This window comes from Aegilops tauschii, chromosome 5 (assembly GCF_002575655.3).
Source record: "Aegilops tauschii subsp. strangulata cultivar AL8/78 chromosome 5, Aet v6.0, whole genome shotgun sequence".
Lineage (NCBI taxonomy): Eukaryota > Viridiplantae > Streptophyta > Magnoliopsida > Poales > Poaceae > Aegilops > Aegilops tauschii.
In genome coordinates, this window is record NC_053039.3 from 516,181,155 (window position 1) to 516,198,036 (window position 16,882).

General features: G+C 45.1%; 2 protein-coding genes and 1 pseudogene across 5 annotated transcripts; all 3 read right to left on the bottom strand.

The window, feature by feature from the left end:
• Window positions 1–3,717: 3,717 nt before the first annotated feature.
• On the bottom strand, window positions 3,718–5,123 carry LOC109781292 (transcription termination factor MTERF8, chloroplastic-like; annotated as a pseudogene).
• A 2,770-nt stretch (window positions 5,124–7,893) lies between these two features.
• LOC109781298 (probable myosin-binding protein 6) lies at window positions 7,894–11,136 on the bottom strand. 4 transcript variants are annotated; one of them, XM_073498334.1, is made up of 4 exons: window positions 10,671–11,038; window positions 9,734–10,452; window positions 8,365–9,640; window positions 7,894–8,178 (listed from the first exon to the last, which is right to left on the bottom strand). In XM_073498334.1, exons 2-3 carry the CDS (start codon window positions 10,440–10,442, stop codon window positions 8,412–8,414), a joined length of 1,938 nt encoding a protein of 645 aa, XP_073354435.1. In that variant the 5' UTR covers window positions 10,443–10,452; window positions 10,671–11,038; the 3' UTR covers window positions 7,894–8,178; window positions 8,365–8,411. The 4 variants fall into 4 exon arrangements, with proteins under 4 accessions (XP_073354435.1, XP_020195489.1, XP_020195488.1 ...); XM_020339900.4 differs by having other exon boundaries at window positions 9,734–10,507; window positions 10,671–10,949; XM_020339899.4 differs by having other exon boundaries at window positions 7,894–9,640; window positions 9,734–10,507; window positions 10,671–11,136.
• Window positions 11,137–11,612: 476 nt separating this feature from the next.
• On the bottom strand, window positions 11,613–16,473 carry LOC109781296 (protein WVD2-like 3). Its single transcript, XM_020339898.4, has 7 exons — window positions 16,078–16,473; window positions 14,347–14,773; window positions 13,655–13,740; window positions 13,290–13,383; window positions 13,107–13,178; window positions 12,521–12,631; window positions 11,613–12,050 (listed from the first exon to the last, which is right to left on the bottom strand). Exons 1-7 carry the CDS (start codon window positions 16,161–16,163, stop codon window positions 11,838–11,840), a joined length of 1,089 nt encoding a protein of 362 aa, XP_020195487.1. The 5' UTR covers window positions 16,164–16,473; the 3' UTR covers window positions 11,613–11,837.
• Between the last annotated feature and the right edge of the window lie 409 nt (window positions 16,474–16,882).

Consider the following 16,882-nt stretch of genomic DNA (forward strand, 5'->3'; position numbering starts at 1 on the left):
ACTGAATCTTCAGGGCATCATCCACTAACAGGGCCTTCAGAATCATGAATAGTACAGCAAAGTCATTGCCACCATTTTTTGTCTCGTTTCCTGGAAGAAGAAACAAGCACCATCAACATCCAGTTTCAACACATCTTCACCTGGAAGAAAAAAAGCACCATCCACATTCAGTAAATCAGTATGCTCCTATTGCCCAGCCCAATTTTCGCTCGAGGAAGAACTCCACATCTTCTGACCTGGTGGTAAATCACTCCATCGATCGATCCATTCACCTCGTCTACATATAACAAGTACCATAGAAGGGACACACAACTGATCTATAAATCACATCTCTTCGCCGGTAATAGCATGGACCATCACCGTCGTCTTACTGCGAGCACACACCTGAGATCTCATTCCTTCCAACTTCTACAGCCTCACATCAGGAACAAACAAATGTGCACCATCAGTAATTCCTATGTTTGAAATTCTGCAAGATTCCATACTACATGGCATCCAATCCAGCTTTTTTCCTTTTCCAATTCCGACTTTCCAGATAGAAATTTGCAAAAAAAGATGGTACATAAGACCCCACTATACTACACAAATATGCTAAGGGATAAAGATGCCCTCACTATCTATATAGATAGTGCTATTATGGAATAAAATTAGCTAAAAGATATAGCAGAACATGGTAATGCCATAATCCTTTTTAAGGTTACCATAACATAACTTCCCCTATTGTATGAAATGCCCTCTGTTTTTCAGCACCATACCATACAAGCGTCAATTTGCTTCTCCACCAAAAATACCAGGGTATTAGAAATATCTGTTTACGTGGTAGTAATATACAAGTAGGCAGTCAACAGAAATGCCACTAGCCTACTACTCAACTATTCAATTTCGAGATCAGATGCCCTAGAAAAGTATCACCCAGAAGGTCATCCAAAACTACAGGAGACAAATAAACGAAAAAACTGATATATAAACTACTAGTCAACACTCAACAATGGCCTCCCTTCACAACAGTTAATATCTTACAAACAAAGCTACTGCAGGAAGAAGAAACATTTCAGCTTATATAGAACTAAAGGAAGCAACCAACAAACCAGATTAACTGCATCCTCAGCAATGGTCAGCACATTGTGGTTAACTGGCCATCAGCAATTCCAGAAGTATTTCCCACAGAAGAAGAGGTCCAAAATTTTCATCCATGCCAAAGTTTGAGACTTCATATCATCTTCATGGCCAAAATGAGAACATTCTTTCATGGAAAGATAGATTGAGGATTGCACTGAAAACTGCAATGGCCATTTCAGAACATAAAGATACAGAGTGTGCAGAAATACTACTCGTTGATACCTCAAAGCATCTGTGGGATGCCCTGATCTCACACTCTCTTAATTCCAATATATGTGTCAATATGACACAAGGAAGGACAAGTTCATAGTAGTGTGACGCTTTCTTTTCGACTGAATGACATAATGACCATACCAATTTTCATACCGGTCTTGGTTCATGTAAAACTGAATCTAGCAGGCACTTGTCCTCTGCAAGCGGCTGCATAATCTTCAGCGAGGTAAGGTGCAACTTCCTTGTGGGGGCATATTATTTCAGCATGAAATCATCCTCGTTCATCTTGACAAGTGTAACTGTAAAGTAGCTCAGGTCACGCTTGAGCAATCCATTTTCCTTGGGAAACTTTACAGCCTAGTATCAGGGCCTGAGCCAGCCCTCTAGGCTGTGACCGATATTGCTGGTCGATGAGCAATGTACGCTGGTTCCATGCCCACCTTGGAGATGAGGAACTCAGACCTGAGCTGCAGCGATTCCTTGGACCTCATCAGCATCAATGGAGCTTTAGAAACAGCAATGCCCACCTGAGCATCCTACCATCTGAACGTACTCTTCAAGTACTCAACTTTGGCTGTGATCTTCTCCTCACTGAGGAATGCGACAGCATGCAGAGCGTGCCTGAACATCCGAGAGCAGCTGGGCACACCTATGTTTTTGGCGCATGTCACCATAGCCTGGACTCATTCCGGGTTGGCGGGGAGCAGCCATGGCTGATTAATGCATAGCTTGGCAATAACACAAGCACCTAGCCCACACCCCCGCAGCAACGTGACATTTGGTTTGATCACACCCTCGAGGTCAGACATGAGAAGGTTGAAGCTCTTCTTGAGGGCCCAGAGGAGGTTGTTGGAGGACCCAAATGCATAAGTGGATGTATGAAAGGTTTAAGTACAGTCAGCTTGAAATGCTTACTTGTTCAGAAAAAACAGACCATGACAACTACTACCTCTGTACCCAAATATAAAACGTTTTTGCAGTTCAATTTGAACTGCAAAAACGGCTTATATTTTGGTATGGAAGGGGTACAACCCATCTTCTTGAAAAATAGAAGTTAAAAAAATTCTAGCATGCTTTGGTAGTTACTTCGGGAGTTAAAGAAAGTACTGGAGTTATTTGCCTTTCCAGATCAAACATTGTTCGAGTCCTTAATTTTACCTTGGCAAAAATCATGCAGACACAGGTATCAAATTTTACTCTGCGTCCCTGAATTTCAATGATATCTTCATCCAGATGAACACCCAAGATGGCGGAAACTAATTCAAGTACAGATTATGTGGCCAGTTGGAAGAAATGTGCCCCAAAAGGTTAGCAGATTATGTGCAGCATTTCAAACAAACAAGAATACTAGGGGCGAGTAATTAAGAACCTGCAGTCTCTGCAGATATTCAGACCATGTATTCAGAGTATGGATGTACATGATACCAACTGTTTGCTGACACTAATCACAATCACACTGACAAAAGCAACAAGTTAAGCACTCAGTTTTAGCCAAACTAAAGAAGAGGTACCTCGGATATAGAAAGCAAGAAAAAAATTTGCTAGTGAACCACCTGGTGGTGCTTGGCACCAAGAATTACCCACAGGACCAGAACACAATAATGAACTAAAAATCTTAAGCTGCCATCCACAGTAAACACATGATTTATGGCCATGGTGCAGAGCATAAAAATCCACAACACACAAAAAAAAATAGTGCTTCTTTGTCTCAATTACATCACTAGCAGCAAGTGCTTCTCCATTGTCTCAATAACAATACTAGCATAAAAATGAACAGAGGCACGTAAGTTTACTTACTTAAACTTAAATGATGCCAACCCTCCTCCATGAGAGTTCGATGTTTAGTCAAGTGGGCATCTCTCTTTAGCAGATAACATGTATGTGTGAGCCCTGCACATTTCATCCTGCAGCCCAGTAGGTATTTCCAATATGACCAATGGTTCCAAATCGTTGCTTCTGATCTAACTAAAGGAGAACTCATCTGTGTACACTTCCCACGGTTGAATTTTTTCACTAAAGTTTCCACGGTTGAATGAACGCCTCCATCTTTACTTACTTAGTTAAAGCAAAAAAAATGGCCCAAAATAGGAAACGCCAACACCAGGAGGCAACATGCTCTCCAGCTGCTTCCAAAAAGACTACAGTATTTACCTAAATTTGGGATGGGCATCAGATTGATCCTCCAATTATCCACTATGAATTGCAAAAACATTTATAGAACATTAGGAGTGCATTACTGACATGAAGGAGACCTTGCCTTGGCTAATTATCTCAATACACCAGCAACGAACTTGAAAACTGAAATTTTAATGCATGGCAGAATGGCCTCACCTCACACTTAGTCCCAATACGTGTGTTTAAAAACATGAATGGGGACGAAAAAGTTCATAATTGATCCATGGTTTCTTCTCTGCTGAGTGATGACATTACATATCAGTATTCAGGGATCAAATTATCAGTTTCATAACAATTAACAACAACCGACCCAGCATCTAGCAGACATACAGCAGCAGACAACCAGCAAACAGTTACATCAGAGCCCGTTCTCGGCTTATGTGAATCTGAAATTAGTGGGCTCTTCCCCCTTGCAAGCAGCATCATAGTCTTTTTCCAGGTACGGTGCAGCTTCCTTATGAGGGTGTATGAACTTCTTCTTGAATGTCTTCTCGGACTCCTTGAAAACAGTATAGTAGCTTGGGTCACACTTGAGCAATCCATTTTCCTTGAGAAACTTTACAACGTAGTGTAGTGTCGGGGTCTGATCCGGCCCTCCAAGCTGTACATGAGCATTGCCGGACGATAGGCAATGTATGCCGGTTCCAACCCCAGCTCGGAGATGAGGAACTCGGATCTGCGCTGCAGAGATTCCTTAGCCCTCGTCAGCACCGCTGGAGCCTTAGAAACAGCAATGGCCACCTCAGCATCCGTCCACCTGAACGTGTTCCTCAAGTACTCCACTCTGGCTGAACATCCCAGCAAGATCTCCTCCTTGCCGACAGATGAAACAGCAAGCAGCGCGTGCCTGAACATCACAGAGCCACGGGGCACACCTATGTCTTGAGCGCATGTCACCATCGCCTGGACAAGCTCCGGGTTGGTGGTGATCATCCTGGGCCTTGAGATGCACAGCTTGGCAATGTCGCAATCACCTAACCCGCACTCGCGCAGCAACGCGACATTGGGCTTGACCACCCTCTCGAGGCTGTGCGAGATGAGATCGCAGAACTTGATGGCCCGGAGGAGGTTCTCGAAGGAGCGGAAGAGGCGCAGGTGGTACTCGAGCTTGGAGACGGTGTCTTTTCTGCGGAATCTGTGGGCGGCGAGCGAGGCGAGGTGTGCGATTTCGGAACGCGATAGGCCGAGGCCAGAGAGCCCGGCGACGATGGGCGCCAGGGTTCTGTCCCACGCTGGCGCGGAGGAGCTGCGGGTCCCTGGCGACGACCGCGGCGACATCGGCGCCGGAGAGGAAGGCGAGTACGGCGTCGGGATTGGCGGGGGACTTGAGGCGGGAGAGCTTGGGGGAGGCCTTGGCGGCCTGTGCCCGCGTGAGGCCGCAGGTGGAGAAGAGGTAGTTCTCCACAGCGGATCCGGTGCTTGGGGAAATGGCGACCGAGAGGAGGCGGTGGAGAGGGGATGCGGGAGAGGTGGCTGGAGAAGAAGAGAGGAGATGGGTGAGGATGGAGCTTCGCAGCCGGAGCATGGCGCCGCGGCGGTACGGTGGTGGTGCCAGCGGCGAGGGGATGGGGAACCACGGACGGCTGGTGCGAGGGCCAGAGGATTTGCGTGGTATGGTCTGGTCTTGTTCGACCTTGATGCTCACAAGGTGACCCTACACGCCAGTATCTCTGATAATGGGCTGGGCTGGTCTGGACTGACACAGTGCAATGATTTTATTTTTTTGGTTCTCCTATAAAATATATGCCCACAATAATAAGAACATACACTATCTTTGTACCAAAATATACGACGTTTTTACACTGCAAAAAGAATTGCCCATGCCCGCAATAATAACATTCTATCTCTGTATCAAAATATAAGACATTTCTGCAGTGCCAAAAAAGTCTTATATTTTGATACGAAGGGAGTACAAAACTAATTTGAGTATGGCAATTTAAAATATTACTTCTTTGATTTTGAACTTAAAAATATTACTATCATGATTTCTTATGGATCCACATGCATGCTATGTTAAAGCTGATGGTATTTGGTTACCCTGCACATTATTTAGATAAACATGTATTATATTTTTATATACTGATTCATTCATAAAATGGAAGGAACATGATTTGTCTTCCTTAGGCCCTGTACAATGCAAGGTGCTTGGGATAGGTGCTTAGAGAAATAAACCAGTTTTTTTCTAAGCACCGGTGCTTATTTGTGGAGGGTAGACGCTTAATTAAGCGTCTGTCCTATAGAAATAAGCACCGGTGCTTAAGAAGAACTCGATTTATTTTACTAAGCATCTCCCTAAGCACCATCCATTATACAAGGCCTTAGTGTCGACACTGATATATATCAAGGCACATGTACTGATTCATTTTCTTTTATGTTCTTTTTTCTTTCCCTGCAGGAAGGTGTCAGAGAGGTAAAAACAAATCAAGAAGATTTATTGTGGGACAAAAACATCAGAACAAAAACGGAAACAAAACTGGTGGGGATCTCGTGATTGTAGTTGAGTTTGGTGGGTTTTTGACCCGCAAAAAAAAAGAGTGATGGATTTTTTTCTAGTTTTCTTTTGTGTTTTTTATTCTTTTCACACGGGGAGGTGCGAGGGAGGTACAAACAAGGACCCCGATAACCACCAACTGTTCGGTCTGGGGGCATCCCATACCGAACCTTTTGTTCGGTAAATCAACTCCCTCCCGACGAACGTTCTCTGTTCGGTCGAAAGAGCCCTCCCTCCCGAACGATCTCCTCCCTCCCCTCCAGCGGACCAGCCCAAAAGGACTAGCCCAGCCCGTAAACACAATTGCCTTCAAGAATATAAAAAATATAATATTATAGGCCCAAAAACAGCTTTTTTCCAATAAATAGAGAAAACACAAAAGACCTAAAAATGCACTGGATCAAGAAAAAGACTCACTGGAAAAAATCTAGGGACAAAGTTGCCATGGTCTAATAAACAAAACTACCATATAATCATGAAAAAAGGTATAATACAGAAATTTACGTGATATGCCAGTATAGATAATTTTGCCATGGTAATAAAACAAAATTTGCCATGGCATTAAGACTAAATTTGCCATTGCAATAAAAAAACGTTAAAATTGACATGGTGTACAGAGGGTGATTACAATCTGTGAACCAAGCCTCAACCAAGCCTGAAACAACTTTCAAAATTTGACATACAATCGAGAAACTGTTGAACCAAGCCTGACCAACTTTATTTTATTATACAAATTTCCTGTGATTTTCTTAAATTTGTCGTCTCACTGTAAATTTTTTTCTTAAATTTTCCTGGAAGATGGCAAATATAGTTATCAAATCATGGCAAATTTAGTTCTTGGTTTATGGAAAATTCATTGCTTTCTTGCCCTGGCAACTTTCGATTTTGGATCATGGCGCAAATTTACCGTTTTCTACCATGGAAACTAATCTTATACTTTTTGCCATGTAAACATCAAAATTTTAGTTGATTGATCATGGCAAAATTTAGTTTATGCATCATAGCAAACTTGTTTCCTAGAAGATGGCAAACATAGTTATCGAATCATGGCAAATTTAGTTCTCGGAACATGGAAAATTCATTGCTTTCTTGCCATGGCAACTTTTGATTTTTAAAATTGTTGCGGTAATTCTTTAAATTCTCCAAAACAACACAAAATGATTTGGCTAATTTTCGTACATCCCCATGGCAATTTTTAACATTTTATTGCCATGGCAAGTTTTACTATTTATTTGCTATGGGAAATTTACCTTTTATTAACATGGCAAATTTACCTAAATCCCCATGGTAATATTTAACTTTTATTACCATGGCAATTTTTTCTTTTTATTTGACTTTTATTAACAATGGCAAATTTACTTAAATCCCTATGGCAAATTGAACTTTTATTACCATGGCAAGTTTTAATATTTATTTGCCATGGCTAATTGACCCTTATTACAAGGCAAATTTACCTAAATCCCCATGGCAATATTCAACTTTTATTACCATGGCAAGTTTTAATATTTATTTGCCATGGCTAATTGACCCTTATTAACAAGGCGAATTTAACTAAATCCCCATGGCAATATTTAACTTTTATTGCCATGGCAATTTTTACTTTTTATTTGCCATGGCTAATTTACCCTTATTAACATTGTAAATTTACCTAAATTCCCATGGCAATTTTTAACTTTTATTGCCATGGTTAATTGGAGTGTGAATAAAACTCCAAACTTGCCATGGCAAAACATTTTAAATTTGCCATGGTAAAACGTCTTAATTTGCCATGGCAAAACAAGAATTAGTTTCACAGGTGCATTGTCTTATTGGGAGAGCCCTAACCTATACTATGGAAAATTGGTTGAATTAAAGGCCCGGTTCACAATAGCTACTATTCACACCGTCACCTGTGATTTTTGTTTCTAGATATGCACTTCGAATTTTGATCTGAAATTTTACACCATGGTAGTTATGCATCATACTTACATCCTCACAATATTTCAAACCCGTCAAGATAAAAATTTGTACTACATGAAACGGGTGCAAATTCCATGACACTCTACTTCTGTAATGCATTGCACAACAAACACTCGACGCAAAAAATCCTGGTCCACTTGCAAACCAACCAGCACCAGTCCACCACCATATATGCACACATGCTTATTGTACGGTCAACGAGCCTCATCACTATTTACAACCTACATCATGCACAACCTTCGATCAGCTCCAACTCCAGCCGATCAAATCACAAGGATCAAAGTGAGATTAGCAGCGGTGATGATCACTGGATCGATCGGAGGTGTAGTTCATATAAAAAGTTCAGATGAACTTCCAGCAGATTGATCACGAAGCATTTTCAGTGCGAAGGTTGAAGAATTGGTCACCTCTGTGTGTGTATGCTGCATGAGCATGACCCCGGCCGCTGAAACTTTCAGCTAGCCATGGTATCTTCTCCAAGCGTCTTCCGGAGCTCTCTGAGGCTGCGAGCGATGTCGTGGATCACCGCCTCGCCGTCCCTCCCGTTCCTCAGCGAGTTCACGCTGTGCTCCAGGAAGCTCCGGTCCGCTTCCAGCGCCTGCAGCCGCCGGCTGAGCTCACCGATCTCCTCCTCCAACGCGGCCGTGTCGTCGCCCTCGCCGCCGCCGTCGTCTCCTCGGTGGCCGTGGCCGTGAGTGGAGCCCTTGCTCGTCGTCTCGATGGACTGAAGATGCTGCCATTTCGTGAAGTTGTCGCCGTTCCTCACGCGCTTGCCGACCACCGAAGCTTCCGTCGTGTCCTCCTCCTTGCCGCCGCCGCCCTCTTCTTCTTGTTCGACGTCGGTGGGCTCCGGTTCTTGGACGCTCCCGCTGCTGTTGTTCGAGAGCCGGTGGAGCCTGTCCGTCAGCCCCCTCAGCTGCTTCCAGGCGCGCGCGTTCTCGTCGTCCTCGGAGCCGCCGCCGGAGAATTCCTCTCCGGCCGCTCCGGGCACGCCGCCGGTTTCGCCTTCTCTCTGGCACGGAAGGAGCCGCATATGGTCGCGGATCTCGCCGACGATCTCGTGGTCCCTGAGCCTGGCCTTGTATCCCTCGACCTCGGCCTCGAGCTCCCGCACGACGCCGGCCAGCCGCTCGGCGTCATCCCGGTCGTACGCGCTCTGCTCCTCCATGACCCTGCGGTACTGCGCGGCCTCCGTCCGCATGGCCGCCTTCTCCTCCTGCAGCCTGGTGATCATGGCCATGGCCTGGCTGGTCGCCACCGCCGACGCGCTCCGCTCCTCCTCCAGCTCCTTCCAGAGGAGCGCCATGGACCTGCGGTCCAGCTCCACCCGCCGCTTCAGCTCATCAACCGTGCCGCACTCTTCAGCCTCACCTTCAGCGCCGGCCACGCTGCCGTCGGAGACGCCCGAGTAGTTCCGCTGCAGGGAGAGCGCCCTGGTGATGTTGCGCAGCACGGCCTGCTCGTGCTGCTGCTCCTGCACGCTCGGGCTGTCGGGCGCCCGGAAAGAAGACGAAGTGGAGAGCTGCGAGAGCAGCAGCTTCAGGTGCTGGTGGACTCTCAAGGAATCCTGCCGTGTGGTGGCTCTGTCGGAAAATTCAGGGTCCGGCTCATCCGCTGCAGCTTCGGTTTCAGATGGTTCGCCATCATCAGCGTCGTGCCACACATCTTCTTCTGGGTTATGATCTACAGGAAAAAAAGATAGCATTGTCAGAAATTCAGATTGGCAGGACAAAATTTAACAGATGGTATGGTTGTCAATGGTAATGCTGCACACACCTCCTGTATCTGTATGGGGTTCTTCATCTTTTGTTGAAACATCACTTGTCTGAATGTTGTCTGGATCTTCAGAGTGTAATTTGCCACTCTGAACTTGCATCAGCTCGGATTGAAGAACGCCATTTGCAACCTTCGTATGAGGTTCTTCATCTTTTGTGGGAAGATCAGTTGACTGAATGTCGGCCTCGATGCTGCCCGGCTCCCTTGAATCTTCAGCAGCGTGTGTTCTGTCCGGGACGCCACTCTGAACTTGCGTCAAAGTAAGCTGCTTCTTTAACCGATCGATGGCGGCGGCGTCCTCCGGCGATCTTCTTCTCAGCTCGGACTCGGAGTCGGAGGCCCTCAGCTCACTGTACCCGGCGCGATCGATCTCGTCGTCGACGGCAAGCCGATCTCGCAAAACGTCCCCAATGCCCATGCCACCGTCATGGCAGAACGCCCGGGAAGACGACGCTTCGGCCCTGTGGGAGCTGCAGAGGAGGTCGCGGTAGGAGGATCCCGGGCGCGCCCCGCCGAGGACGGCGTCGAGCCGCGCGCACGCCGGGCAGGGCGGCGGGAGGTTGCAGAGGCGCGCGAACGCCGTGGCCAGGCGGGACAGCAGGCCCTCCAGCAGCATCAGCAGGATCAGCACCCATTCCAGGACCGCCGAGGATAGCAGGGCCGAGAACTGCCGGTGAGATCCCCAGGCCGTACTACTAGTAGTAGCCATTGATCTTCACCTGGGAATGGGATGGAAGGACCGAGCTGTCACTGAGCGTAGAAGCTGCTTCTTGCCTGGGGAAATGGCGAGTTGCAGATCATGGTGATTGACTGAATCTCAGATTCTCAGTAGAGAATTTGAGCAAATTTCTTCACGGAGAAGGGCTAAGATGGACCAGGAGATGTGCAAATTGGGCCGATGATCGAAGAAGGCGAGAGGAGATGCATACATACATACCTTCATCTCATGTGTCGAAGTGATCGTCGATGAAATCTTAGGTGGACTTGAGCAAATTTCCTTCCTCACGGAGGAGGCTCAGATCTCCTCCAGACCCACGTTCGTGGCCCCTGGATGGAGCTGGAGCACTGCTCGCCAACTACCAAGAAACCGTCCAATAAACAAAGAAAGAAAATTGAAGGCTGAGAGAGATTTCTACGCGTATCAATAATTCCAGTCAGTCAAAGGGACAGCGAGAGGGATATGAACTCTGTCATGGCAAGGTTGGAAATGTACACCAGATTAGACGAAATAAACAACAAGATAAAGAAGAAGAGGCGACAGGTGAATGCTCATGATCTTTTCTTTTGGAAATAAAGATAACAGGGTGGTGGCTTTCTCAATTACTAGTTGCCAATTTAAATATGTCATTGTGTCCCATCTAAACCTTTTCCTCTCTCATTTTCTTATCATTTCTGACACCGGGGTCAGGAAATGGAGCTTGGAAAAGTCAGTTTTATCTGCTAATAATTGAGATCCTTCACGTTGGAGTAATAATGCTCCATTCTGTTCTAATGAATGAATGAGAAAGTAAATGTGAATGCTCCTTCTCTGACTTTTAATATGGCGTTCAAATTTACTACTCCCTCCGTCCCATAATATAAGAGCATTGACAGTCAATGCTCTTATATTATGGGACGGAGGGAGTACTAAATTTAGTGTAAAAAATGCTCTTATATTATTATTATGGGATGGAGGGGGTATTATTTCCCAGGGGTGGCCATGTCATGGAGATGCTTATGCTTTCATGTTTATAGATGTAAAGCTGGGCCATCCATTATCATGGTGGCCACGTCTGGAACCCACAGATACTCCGAGCAAATTTGCAAACTTCAAACCATGACAATAATACAAACATGAGCACAACACCAGACAAGATGGGGTCATGGAACATGGGACAAATCAGCAAACCACCCAGGCAAGCAAACATCCAGCGGGGCAATGCAATAAGTTCAGCTCTCAAATTGTTCGTCGAGGGCATCAAACGACCGAGTGACTGACATCCACCTTACATGAATCAACTTAACCGCGAAACACAACGACAGCGGAGACAACGTTGAGTTAGGGTTTGTACAGCGACATTCGAGCTTGTCTGGCTGCTCCATGGTCCTCCTTCTCAGAGGGCCTTCAGCTCACGGGTTTCACAGCTCTGGCTTTGGCGCCTACGCCGCTCTTCGGCGAGCACTGCGCTTTCTTGGCGTCTTTAGGGTTCCCCATGCTGTGACGATGCGCCCTGTGAGATGCAGCGCTGGTGTTTGCCGCCTCCGGGGTCGCCGGTGAGCCGTCGCCGGTGCTCTTTCTCCTTGTAAACTTTGGTGACTTGGCACGGGTTGGAGGCACCTTCACAGAACAAAACCACAAATGTAAATCCGTGACTGAGCATAGTATAAAGTTAGTCCATCGGGTGTGTTATATTTCTTGCCAGTAGTCAGTAAACTAAAAAAATTATGGGAAATTAGTTAAATGTTCTGCTTGTCATAAAACTATGCATCAACATCTACTCTCTATAACACAAATGGAAAGCCTTATAGATGTAACTTTATGAAGCAAATTACACCTATGATATCTATCAATGCCTTATAGATACACCTATGATATCACTCCATGGGTTGCTTTTGTATTAGGGGCAACATGTGTTGTTCAGTGAAAAAACAGCACATTAACTAATTAAGGTTTATGCCTCATTTCGGTGACATATACAGAATTATCCTGGAAAGCACCATCCATTAAATGTAGATAGTGATTTATGAAACATGTATAAGCAACTGCAAGTATAATTTTTATGAGGAAATACAAGATATCCGAACTACCTTCTTAAGCTCAACCTTTGGAGGGGGCCCTTCTTGGTAGAAGTTTGGCATGGGTTTTGCTCTGATGACCAAGGACTTCCTTAGTTGTTTTAAAGCCGCTTCTTGCTCATCCTACAGGAAGCATGAACATCAGAAATGTTAGTAACAATATTAACAACAAAAGGTTCAAGGATATCTTAGTCAAAAAATTGGCAGTAGCAAGCTGTTATGAATCTAGGGCTCGAATTCAGAAGAGTCTAACCTAGGCTTGAACACTATGTTATTCAATAAGCTTGATAGACATACACTGCTATGGCCAAATGGGAATGTACAAATAAACCTCCAATGTATAGGAGATGCAAATCCTCACACAACTACATTTTCATCATAGGGATTATAGTTCTATATCAATTCCAATTCTATTTCTGACATAAACATATGCAATCAAGCATCTAATCGCCTAGTAATGCTGGAAAATCCATTTGTTTAAGTGTCGTACAGAACAAAGGATACCCGTGTTAAATCAAGACATTTTTCCTTTACCAGGGTGAAACAGAGCACAAATAACTCAAATGTTCCATCATACGAAATAAAAGTACATTCTTACCTTTTTCCTTGTTTCAGCCTCATTCTTCTCAGCTTCCAAAGCTTTGTGCTTCTCTTCTAATTTCGTGTAGAACTGAAGAATTAGTAATACTGTGAGTATCAGATTTTAAAAAAAAATCGCTACTGGCTGTTAATGGTTATGATCATCTTGTCTTGGCACAATGCAATCAGATTGCATACACACCTCTTTCCTCTTGTCAGCACGGTCGTCACATACAAATGTAGGAGCAAAGGCAACGGTTGTCTTAGTTCTGCCAGCTCGTGCTGAAGCTGTGGTTCTTTGTGCAACTCAGGAAATACATAATCAATTGTTTCAAACTGCTACGAGGAGAGAAACGTCATGTTGGCAATGTTTTCAGTTCACAAAACAATCTCGACTGAGAAGATACAGCTTGTGAGTTCATAGCACAAATTGTAAGATCTTCCAGAAAACGTACAGCCTTGAGCCTTGGTATGCAAAAGTTGAAAGAACATCTTCCAAAAAATAAAATTACAGGCACATAATGATAGAACAGTGTAGAGTGTAGACCGTAAATTAGAAAAGGATACGAAGAAGTCACTGAACAGGAGTCGTCATCTTGAGGTTGAAATGTAAGGCCAGATTGCGACATCTTCTTCGGTGTCACCAGAGTACTCTGCGGTAATACCCAGATTAGTTCTGTCAATAGAACAAACTCTCTACAAAAAGCTTACAGGATGACATTTTCAGCCAAACATCAGTCAGGAACAAAGAAAAGACACATGTCATCGATTAATATGCGTGCATATGTTCAGGTTCATAAAAGAAATTTAAGATGTTCCACGACAAAAGAAAGACAAATAAACTTCAACAAACAAAGGAGCTCTTCAATCAGAAGATATTACATTCTTCCAAGCATCACCAACTCATATGATCTGGGGTATGTTTGGATTGTGACCAAAGTGTACAATACAAATTTTTTTTGTTATGTCCAAAATATTGGTCTTTGTTTGGGTGAGGGCCAACTTTTTGGCAACTCTAGTTCATTTTTCTAGCCAATGATGGCCAATGCATGCGCAAGCAAAACCTCAACCGATAAGTTGGCTAGCCAATCTTGCTTCTGTATGATCTAGTTAGCTAACGTTCCATAGCAATGAATGCATGAACGTTAGGGCCAAAAATCAAATTAAAAACTGTGTCTAATAAAATCAAGACTAGAGGCACATGATATTAGGGGCATCATGATACAGTGTAATAGAGCATAAAGAAATCTCCTACATACCTTCTTTATCATGCTTGCTGGAGAGGCACTGCTTCCTTGCCCAGATTTTTCTCCATTACTGGATGGATGAGCCACAGCACCATTTCCTCCACCAGAAGCCCTTCTTTGAGTTGAAAGTGCGAATGGTTGAGGAACAGTACGCTTGGACTTCTCTGATCCAGACATACTAGCCTTTGTTGGTGACTTAGGCAGAGCAGACATTTCTTGATCGATCAACTTCAGTGAATCTTGGTTTATGAGCTTGTCTTCCCCTGTTTCTCCGTCTATGGCCGGTTCTACAGAAGTTACTTGGCCCTCTGGAGAACTATCATGATCACTACCGCTAACAACTTCCTCGCAATCACGAGTATTGCCATCTGGTGGGCATATAACAACACCATCTGATTCTTCATCTGTAGAGATTTCCGCAGCCTCTTTCACCATTGGACTGCAGAAAATAAAGAATATAAGTACAGCTCTGCAGCTGGAGCTTTCTAGGAATTGTAATGAGAGAGAATAAATGGATAAACATTGGGGGATTCAACTACCTTCTATAAATAAAAAAAGTGCAACCTCATAAACTATTCGGTGCAAATATCGTGCAAGCAACTCAACACATATAGAAATACTCTAATACTCTCCAATTAATGAACTAATAGTAAGGTGCATTTAGTGCATTCAGGCAAATGATAGGCTTCTAACCTGAGCATTATGATAGCCAATCCCCCATAATGACTCATAATGCCGACATATATATGTGACAACTGACAATGAAGTATAAAGTATAAACATAAGAGCACTTCTGTAAATTTGGACACATCTTAGGTATGTAACTACATAAAGATACTCAATGCCACTTCTCATAACTCTTCGAATTGAACATCTGAATCGAATTGCTCTAGAAAAAAAAAGCATGCCAGTTTATGTCTTAATGTTCTCAAAAAAAGGAAAAGACCTGTGACAACAAAAATATGTGGCCAAGCATCTAATAAGAAACAAGATACATATCCATTTTTCCCTTGACAACGCACGGAAGTTCTAGCTGATGACCAAGAACTGTTGACAAAGATCTCCAGATCTCAACTGCATATCGACCGGCCACACAATATGTAAAAAAGGATCCTAAAAAGTCAACTTGCACGATCCTAACAGCCAAGGCCACCTAAGACACTATCTCAAAATCTTCACATGGAAAAGCTGGTGACCAAAAATAGTTGCAATTAAAAAAATTCCTGTAAGATGCGCCAAGACATACAACTAAAATTTGCCGGTGGAAGTTGAGGAGCGCACATCCACCAGAAATTTCTCATGCACCCTAGAATGATTCAAGCTTGCTAGAGCAAGATGGAATATCCATCTCGTCCAAACTTATGCCTCTGGAAGGGAAAAAAAGGAAACAAGAAGTTCTCAAAGCTAAAAAAGGATGAGCTGGACTCCTAAAAAAACTTGAGTTTGGCACCCTAAGTTCAGTGTAAGACATTTGAGTGAAGGCTGTGTTGAATCTATCTCCTCCAATACGAAACCCTAGGTCGCCCAATCTAGAGTTCCCAGACCAAGAAAAAGAATCCCCTAAAAATCACCAAAAACACGCATGAATCGCGCACAGCTAAAACAGATCTAGCAGCACGCCGAACGACGAGCTCCAGCTCCGACATTGCTCGGGAACGGCGCCCATATAATCCCCTCCTGAAAAACAAAAACGCAGCAAACAGAATGCAAACGGTACTGGTACTACTGTAAGAATGGCATTACATGTTCTCCGCCCCTTTGGTGCTGAGATCCCACCGGCGCCGGGCCGCCGCGGACGCGTCGCCGCCCCCCTCGCCGCTCGCCGCCATGGGCACAGGGGTGGCCGGGACGAGGTCGGCCCGCTCCGCTCCGCTGCTGCTGGACTCCGGCCCGACCGGCCTGGTGGTCTCCCCTGCCTCCGCCACCGTGGGTCGCCTTCCCCCTCTTGAGCGGAGCGGCTCCACCAACCCCGCTAGCTAGCTAGCTCGCCGCGGTGCCGAGAGGGAGCGGGGGAGTGTGGGATCGAGTGTGTGCGCCTGGCTGTGTGGCTCCCCCCGTGCTCGAGGGGTTGGGTCTTGGGTGGGTGGGTGGGTGCTTCGTTCGAGCTCGGTGCGCGGGGGCGGTGCTGCTGTGGGCTGTGGGGTGGAGTGCTCACGTGTAAGTGGAGGTGACTTGGCTTGGACTTTTGGACCTTTCCGTAGAGAACCGTGCAGTACTGGCTGCCTGGCTGGCGATGGTGTCGCAGGGATCATCATACGGTTCACGCCAACTGGACGGTACAGCTGTGCAGATACATGAACATTTTTTTTTGAAATATGATACATGAACATTGAGATGTGTGTCAAGAGGAGGGGGGAGGGGGCTTGGCTCGAGTGATCGTTAATCATCGGACGGTTGGTACCATGACCTATACTTCGGGGGTTAACCTGTGGCTACACGAGTAACGTTGACGCCTCTTTAGCTTAGGTCGACGGCTGCCCCGCCATGACGCAGTGGTGATCGATGGCCAAATAAATTTGGTGGTTGGGGAGTGGGAAGATGCAGAGTG